This window comes from Clytia hemisphaerica, unplaced genomic scaffold (genome assembly GCF_902728285.1).
Source record: "Clytia hemisphaerica strain Z4C2 unplaced genomic scaffold, Clytia hemisphaerica genome assembly, whole genome shotgun sequence".
Taxonomy (NCBI): Eukaryota; Metazoa; Cnidaria; class Hydrozoa; order Leptothecata; family Clytiidae; genus Clytia; species Clytia hemisphaerica.
Genome location: NW_027103716.1, coordinates 447,868 through 456,831, shown reverse-complemented (window position 1 = coordinate 456,831; position 8,964 = coordinate 447,868). Strand labels below are relative to the sequence as shown.

Here is an 8,964-nt window from a genome sequence, read left to right as displayed (position 1 = left end):
GATTGTTTTCTTCTATTTCAGATTTTATTCAAAAAATATAATGTTATGAGAAGATCTTAATAAAGTTGTTCAAAAATGACTGCAAATTTACCCTACGAATTAACCAAATTCAAGGAGCATACAAAGTTGCTCCGTCAAGTGAAAAGAGACACTGATAAAGCATTTTATGAGATCCAACAATCAGGACATTTTGCTCCTGACTTACTACGAGCTTATCTTCTTCCTCAAGATGAATATCATGAACTTGCACATGTTTGTGAAAAACCACCAACCATCATAGTACTTGGAACTTCTTGTTATGCTAAGGTACGAGCTATAAATGAACTGTTAGGAGAACCTATTCTTCCACTTGCAGAAGATGCTGACTCAGCAAGTGTCACATGGCGTATGGTACGTTTCAAACATGGATATTATTCTACCTTGAGTCTTGTTTTACCGGACAGTTTTGAGTTAGCTGCTGCACTTGATGCTTATGAAGGAACATGGAGATCTGTTCCAAGAGCTGATTTAGAATTACGAGGACGTGATAGAAGTGATCCAGCTCTGACAGCTGCAGTAGCTGAAGTTTGTTTAGATCACCCGTTGTTAAAGACAGGAGCTGAAATCATTTGTGCTCCATCAAACACTGAAAATAGTGTAGAGCAAGTGTTCAAATCATGTGTTGAAGATGTTCTTCCTATTCTTATTTTCGCTGTTGATACTGAAACACTATGTCAAAAGGTATGGATTTGGTTTCCCCTTCAATTAGACCTAAACTGAACTTGCTCGTTTTCTAAAAACAAAGCTCTTTTTGTCCATTTGGATTCTCTGCATCAGGAAGCTTCTTAAAACCATAATGGACATGTAAGGAAGGGAAAATACATTTTTACCTTATTTCAGTTTTCAGTTGATATTTTACACTTATTTGTTTTAGACTACATGCTAGACTTCAGTAGACTTAATCCCTTTTCTTCTCCTTTTTCTTTTTGTATAAAGTAAAAACTTTTTTTTTCAGGATTTGGATGAACTTGCACAAATCAATTCATTTGCCATGAATAGTTTACCAGTGTTTTTCGTTAAAGTTCCTCCCCATTGTACGCACGAGTTGACAGAATCGTTGCAAGATAGTCTCAAACAAGAACAGGTAGATAAAATGAATGAAGGGAACAGAAAATTATACGAACAATTAGTTGAACTTGGATTTTTGAGCAAAGAAGCTGCACCAACAGAAACAACTACTACTTCAACAACTGAGCTAGGATCATCGGCATCCATTATAGACAGTGTCCGACCAAAAAGTACATTGATCGAAGACTTTTCTTTATTTCCTTGCTTTCTTATGTTTGTACGTCAAATTTTACAGTATCATATCATTGCAGCTGCTTGTGTTTTGAATGAAGCTCATACTCGTTGCCTGGGAATGTTTATCAATTCAGCTTTCGATTTAGCCAGAGACATTAGTATTACACCAAAAAGGATTTCATATGCTCGTGCTAAAGAAGATGAACTATTTCGATCTCTAATGGATATTGCTAATAAAAAACAAGAAGAGATTAAAGAGGTTATACATTCGACGATAGAAAGTTTGAGCCCTCAACTTCAAGAGGAAGCAGGACTATTAAAAATTCAAGGCGTTGATTTCCAACAGAACTTAGAACTTGTTGATATTGAAGACCTGGAACGTTGCATACAACAAGTTCAAGAACTTGTATTGAGCCGTTTAAATCAAGCGGTCGCTGGTAAATTGATTAGCTCTGTAGAATATTTGAAGGAAAGTTATGTTGGAACCTTGACCAGATGTCTGACAAGTCTGGAAAAAGCTGATCAAGAATTCGCCAGAGAAACGAGTGGTGTGGCATCAGTGGCTTTGAAACAGGTTGGTTGTCTCAATATTTTATTCACTTTCTTTTTTATCTTCATTTTTCTCTTTATAGTAGGGGGGGGGCATTCTTAAAGAATTCGCGACAACAATATCCGGAGTGAGATTTTTCTGGCTCATTTAAAAGAAGAACACATTTACAAAATTTATTGAGAGGGGGTAATCAAATAAGACCCATCAAATTTTTTTATGGGCTAAAGACTGTCGTCACAAGCAAAAACACTTGGGACCCGAAATTTAACTCCGGAAACTGTTGTCACTGGTCCAAAAGAATTGTCTCCTACTGTTATGGGTATGTTATTGAAAAATTGTTTTGGCATGTGCACTTTTGTGTTTCATTTATATGCATGAAATTTTAATGATACCATAAACATTCTGAAAAAAAGATTCATAATACATAAACACAATTTTAACCGGTAATGTCATATAAACATATAAACATACAAAAACTAACCATTCATATCTTATACTAATCACCCTTCTTTTTTATCTCTCAGCCTCAGGTCGTTGTAACTAGACCCAGTTCGCCATACTCATCCTTCTTATTATTAAACATTGTTAATGGGACCGGTCCGACACACCCAGCTAACCATCGCCAATCTACAGCTTCTTTACACCTCAAGCAGGTACTTTCATGTCTCATTTCTCCATTCTTCTTGTATTACGCGATGATTATCTGCTTTTACCAATATAGATCATCTAACCACCAGGTCTTTTAAATTAACGTCATAATCTTAACCAACAATAGGTGTAACATTTAAAGTACTGTATTTTTCAAATTTTTATCTTTATTGTTTTCGAAGCTCAGGAACTTAATTGTTTGTTTTTTAGATTTCAACCTCTTAAAATCAGGGGGGGTCGGTAAAATCTCAGACATATATGAATCCTAAAAGGGTTTTTTGAGAATTTTTTGCATACCACCACCCCATTCTAAAGAAGTGGTATTTACTACCCATGTACTCAATTTTTAGGGACATTTAGAAATAGAGACCACCCAATTTTGGTCTTTACAGGACAAATTTCTTCTTCTCGGGACAATTTTTCTCGAGAGTACTGATTTTTTGCAACATGATTTTAATTATTTGGAAAAATTTATAATTTTAAACAGTGCTGCTTAATGATTTGAGCAAACATTAAATACGTTTGACTGAGTGCAAAATCATTGAACTTGGGAAATTTTTTTCTAAACAAGAAAAATTTTAAATTTTTTTGAAAAATCCAAAAATTCTGAAAAAAATCACGAAAAGTTCTGATCAAGTTTTAAAAAACGATGAAAATCACTAATTTTAGTACCAATTTACTATAAAATATTCCCAAATTCTAGGCTGAATACCACCTTTTTTAGTACACTATGGTACTAAAAGGATTTTTGAGTTTTTTGGGTTATTTATTTTATTAAAGGATTGAGGTTCAAGGCGCGCCGTGGGTCTCTAAGAACCTATCTTTTTTACAAATGCTTGTTGTTATAATTTTCTTTTTGTATAGTTTTGTTCTGGGGCTTCCCCTGACTTTAAATTGAATAGTTTTGTCTTTCATTTGAGCATTGAGCTCGCGTGCTCTCTTGCAAAATTCTTTGAATGTCAATCGTTCCAAAATCGTGAGGTCTTCTGTTGCTCGATAGGATGTTGCTCACACGAAGCGTTCACTCAATCGATGCGCGTTTTGGAGAGGGCATTAAACATCACGATGTCCTAGATTTTAGTACTGACCCCTGTTAAAATTATTATTTCTTACTTTCAGGTTTTGGATGCGGCCTACCAAGTGGAAGTGACAGTTCAAGCTAGTTTCTCGTTGACACGTTTGTTATGGGAAAAGTTAAAGCAAGCCGTCCAAATGTTACCTGGAAAGCGTTCACCAGTCGTCGACGCAACGTGGAAGAAAAAGATCGCTGCCGAAGTTATCTTGTGTATCAGTGAATCAAGACTGGCCAAAAACATCTGTTCTCAATTTCGAACGCGTTTGATTCGCTCACACGAAGCGTTCACTCAATCAATGCGCGTTTTGGAGATGCGCCATAACGGGCGTATGGAGAAGAAAGAGGAACAGCGAATGAAACTGAGAAAGGTGTTCGCACCCCGTGTCGCCCGTTGTGTTTTGGACAGCACATCTTTACGTGATTTGGTCTTGTACGGCATGCCTCAACTAGGGCGTGAAATTGGGCGTGGTCAATATGGAGTCGTGTATGCTTGTGATAAATGGGGTGGTTCTGGTCCATGCGCTATCAAATCAGTTGTGCCGCCTGACGATAAACATTGGAACGATCTAGCCTTGGAATTTTATTACACTAGGTGTGTTTTTTATACCTATCAGGCTAAAACCTTTGACTTTCTATCAATTCTTATATTTATTATATTTTCTTTATAACATGAATCTTTTCCAAAATGTCATTTAGGATGAATGCATTTTTAATTTAAAAGTTGATCCACAAAAGCTATTGTTGTACAATCTTTCAAAATCTTTTAAAATTCACTCAGTCACTCATTCTATTAAAGTTGTTTATTTCTTTTTCAATTTCAGAGCCATACCTGAAAATGATCGCCTAGTACAAATACGTGGTTCGGTCATCGATTACAGTTACGCAGGTGGTAGTTCGCCCGCCGTCCTTCTCGTCATGGATCGGATGCAGAGAGATCTCTACGCAGGTATCAAGAACGGGATGAGTTTCAGAAGTCGTCTGCAAGTCGCATTAGATGTCGTGGATGGATTACGTTACTTACACAGTCAAGGTCTTATTCATCGAGATATCAAACTCAAGAATGTTCTGGTGAGTTTTGCCTTTTTCATGTTTATTGGTGCTGTCTTAAACTTTTAAAGTCTCTTTCTGTATTAAAGATTCTTAAACTGTATTTTAAAATAATTTTCGACTGTAACAACATTGCTTTTAATTTCTCTCTGTTTTAAGCACTGGTAATATTGCAGCTTTTGAAGTGTCCAGAAGACTTTTAGAGTTCGCATTGTAAAAAGAATTCAGCAAAAATTTTTTTTTTTACCGACCCTAGTTTTTAAAAGAAATTATAATTTTACTTTCAGCTTGATTCAAAGAACCGTGGCAAGTTAACAGATCTTGGTTTTTGTAAACCAGGTGCTATGATATCCGGATCCATAGTCGGAACTCCCATTCATATGGCTCCTGAGTTATTTTCCGGTCGTTATGATCACTCAGTCGATGTTTATGCTTTCGGTATCTTATTCTGGTATATCTGTGCTGGCAGCGTTCGCTTACCTGGTTCGTACGAGCAGTGTGCCTCCAAAGATCAGCTCTGGAATTCTGTTCGCAAAGGTGTCCGTCCAGAACGATTGGCGCATTTCGATGACGAATGTTGGTCACTTATGGAGCAATGTTGGTCAGGTGATTCAGCTGCACGCCCCTTGTTGGGAGATATCCAGCCACGTTTGAAAGCTATCAAAGAAAGAATTGAGATTCGAGACGCCCAAAAACGCCAGTCACGCCCTGGTAGTTCACGTTCTCGAAGCTCGTACGCCACGGGTCATCATTCGCATATTCCATCGAAACACATCATGCAAATTCCTCTGTCGAAACCACATTAGTGACTTACACCGGAAAATTGGGGTATGACTAGTACGTTTCAGCCCTAAGTAGTCAACATTGGATGTAACCTGAACCTGTTTTGAATGTATTAATGAAACTGAGCTATAAATCAACACACGATGTTTGATTCGTGCAATATCCTTAAAAAAAGGATAATACTTAGAAATAATCTTTTGGGTTTTTCATTCATCTTTTTTTTCTTTTTTCGTAAAATTTAATTATTTTTTCATGTTGTAGTATAAAATATAAAATTTCCAAAAATAAAAACGATGATTTTTTGTAACATTTTTCTAATTGACATTCGATTTTTCAGGGATATTTTTCTTTATTTCTTGAAGACAGTTTTTCGGTAACCTGAGAAAAGTATTGAGTGACATCTTGCGACATTAAACATTTCGGAATACTCTTTATCGTATTTTAGCCTATAAGGGACAAAAATTAAAATTTCTGACGAATATGGCTGCTGGAGATGATAAATGAATGATTTTTTAAGAAGCGTTAACCTTACGAGCCGTGTTGGGTAAACTTTCCAAAAGATTATATATAAAGTATTAAAATTTTTATAAAATATTTGTAGTGGCGTTTTTACCATGCATTTATTATATCGTAATTTATAAAAATACGCTTTATATTTTTTTAGAAAAAATCAATTTAAATAACTATGAAATAAAAACTTTAAGATCCATTTGGAACTAATCGGGCTCATGTTGTCTTTTTTAACTTACCTCTAGTGTTCTCTCAAAAATACATCAACTATTGTAACCTTACTTTGAGAAAATTTTTGTATCACCTTTGAACAAGAACTTTTTGCATAATAATATGTTTATTTGAAGCCGCTTTAAATAAAGAGACGTTTTCTCTCCATCTATATCTTTATTACCTACATAGTGTTTTCTAAAAACAAGTTTCTTGCTAAAAAGAACCCCGGGGGGTATTTGGGAAATGGAGGGTACGGTATGTGCCTTTTTTGGAGTTCCAAAGTCCCGCTAAGGGTCGGAAAATCAGAAAATCAAATTTCAGTCCCACTATTAAGGGTCAGAAAAATAGAAAAAATCCAACTTTTTACCTTCTGAAAGATAGAAATTTGGTCAAAATTGGTCAAATTTGTCCCGTTAAGGGTATCGTAAAATTCCCAAAATTTTCCTTGGTTTTCTCTTTTTTAGTCCCGGGAAGCGTCCAAAGTTCGAAAGTCGGGCGGCACCCCCCGTCAGCTCGCAACCTAGCCCGGGGTCCACTTAAAGCTTTTTTTATAGACTGGATGGCGCGATTAAGTGGCCCGGTAGTATATGGTAATAGCCTTTTGCCTAGGCGGACTGTAAAACAGTCCGCCAGATTTAAGTTGTTTTTGGGAGGTAAAAACAGTATGAAGCAATGTTTTTATTTGAGAATAAGGGATTGCAAATCTGTTAATCCTGTTTTTTTCTCGTTTTTGATTATATCTTTCAACTCCAAGTAGTTTTATTGTTATTTGGATTTTTAGCATTTTTTTTTCAAAATGGCGACCTCGCCAAATGCTCCTAGTCTACTTCACTGGACTCAGCGTCATAAAAAATTATCAAAAAGCAAAGTTCAGCCAAAAGTAGACTCTAGTCTACTCGCAACCCTAGTACCCCCCCCCCAGAAAAGAACCCACTTAATACCCACATAATTTCCCGCCTTTTTCCGGTTTCCCTCCAAAAAAGGGGAGTGGGCACTAACAAAATGAAGCGCGAAATGAACGAAAACAGATTTTTGACGCATGCGGCTTTACGGGTTCCGAGAAAAACAAATAATTTTTTTCTTCCCACATTTTCTAGTTTAACAAATTGAAACTGAAAACTGAAAGCCTATAAATTTATGTACTAGGCTAGAACTCTCTACAAACTCTAGCTGAGAAAGGTTTGATTTCTTTAACTATTTGTGTTTGTTGGTGCTTTTTAGGAGGAGGAGGGGCTTCTGCATCTTGGTTGAAAAGGTTGCTGGAGGTCGATCGTGGAGGGGATGCCAGGAGCAGATACAGTACAGTGTGTTGTGTCAAGATAAAAGGCACCCAAATTTTGCAAAGTGGGGAGGCAAATTTCCGAAATTGGCATTCTGGTGATTCAGAAAAATATATTTGGAGCAGTATATGCTGTCAAAGTAGCACTAAATCTTTGGATATTTTTCCCTTTTTTAAAACTAAACTAAAAAATTGGAAACTTTTAATTTTAGCGTGCAAAAAAGAAAAGTTGCTCAGTTAATACAATTAATTATTTACAGCTAAAGACCCCACGACTCACAGTATGGCCCAAACATACCCTGAACATATTTGAGCGGGTCATTTTTGGGCCAAATAGCAAATGTCCAGGCCACAAAAATTTGGATTTTCACCTTTCAAAAACCTTTTCTGAACATCTGAACATGCCCCAAATTTGTGAGGATCAGATTGGGTTGTTTCTAGAGCTTTTCAAAGCTCTAAATCTCAAAGGTTTGGGTCATTACGTGAGTCGATCGCATGACCCAAAAAATAAGTCTAAAATTAAATTCCTATATCAGGATTAGAAACTAGGCTAGTCTTACCTCTTTTATCTTTTTTTTCAACAATACAATATGCTGACAAGTTGACAAAACACATGTGTATATATGTAGAAGTTTTTATAGAAATCTGCAACAAAAACGAAAGTGACCTCTTCTACTGATTGCTTCCCAGCGCTCCTTCGCAGCTGTTTATCAAATTTCCATCAATGAGGTTGCCGTATTTCAAACGGCTCTCCTATTTGGCACTCGTGGCCTTTCAGTGCCTTGAACGAAGGAGGGCTGTAAAATCCTACCCTTCATGTATTTGTTTCAATCCGTGATCCGTGGCTTAGGTTTTTTCTCACTTTCAATTTACTGAAGAAAGCGAGAAAGCCATAAGCAAAGCATAAGCTCCGACCCATTTCTATTTTTAGCTGTTGAAGCATAATAATTTGAGTTGAGTTCTTTTTCAGGACATGAAACTTTGATATTCAAAATCTACTCAAAATTCCGCTTCCACTGATATATAACATGATGGGGTTATTTTGAAGTTTATATTCCGTTTTTTTTGGATTCCGGCCTAAAAATGACCAATTTTTGGCCAAAAAAGTGATGAAACGCTAAAAATCATACCGTAGAGTCGTCTAATCTCGACATACGTCTTGCAATCTCGACATAGCTGTAGGCTGGTCTTCGAAATAAAAAATCAAACATAAACAAATACATACCAAAGTTATCAATCAATCACTAAAATGTACTCTCTCTCTCTATCACGTCACAGATTGTTAATATAATATGAGAAATGTGAAGTGTTATTACTTATATTTGAAAAGAAAACTTTAACGATGTAGTAATCGCTAAAAACTAATTAGCATACTTTCAACGAAGATGTCCAAATCACATCAACACAACATTTTGCACGCGAGGAATTTTTTAGTAGACATTTTTACCGTGAACCGAAAATAATAAAAAGAACCCGGTTTCCTTTTGAATTTAATGTGACCGCCATACTGGCAATCACGGCGTGCGGCCTGTTAGCGCCTAGAGCGTGTGTTTTTATATATAAGGAAGGGGAAACCAG

General features: G+C 36.3%; 1 protein-coding gene across 2 annotated transcripts; it reads left to right on the top strand.

Annotated features, from left to right (window-relative positions):
• The first annotated feature begins 11 nt into the window (after positions 1-11).
• On the top strand, positions 12-6,111 carry LOC136804273 (dual serine/threonine and tyrosine protein kinase-like). 2 transcript variants are annotated; one of them, XM_067060978.1, is made up of 6 exons: positions 12-720; positions 995-1,855; positions 2,356-2,484; positions 3,599-4,146; positions 4,376-4,622; positions 4,889-6,111. In XM_067060978.1, the coding sequence occupies exons 1-6, from the start codon at positions 76-78 to the stop codon at positions 5,405-5,407; spliced, it is 2,949 nt and encodes a 982-aa protein (XP_066917079.1). In that variant the 5' UTR covers positions 12-75; the 3' UTR covers positions 5,408-6,111. The 2 variants fall into 2 exon arrangements, with proteins under 2 accessions (XP_066917079.1, XP_066917081.1); XM_067060980.1 differs by lacking the exon at positions 2,356-2,484.
• The last annotated feature ends 2,853 nt before the right edge of the window (positions 6,112-8,964 follow it).

Excerpts from the sequence above, each read along its gene's own strand:
- LOC136804273 (XM_067060978.1), top strand. The coding sequence starts at position 76 with ATGACTGCAAATTTACCCTACGAATTAACCAAATTCAAGGAGCATACA. Across the intron at positions 2,485-3,598 it reads CTTCTTTACACCTCAAGCAG|GTTTTGGATGCGGCCTACCA; the intron begins GTACTTTCATGT and ends TCTTACTTTCAG. Across the intron at positions 4,623-4,888 it reads TCAAACTCAAGAATGTTCTG|CTTGATTCAAAGAACCGTGG; the intron begins GTGAGTTTTGCC and ends TTTTACTTTCAG.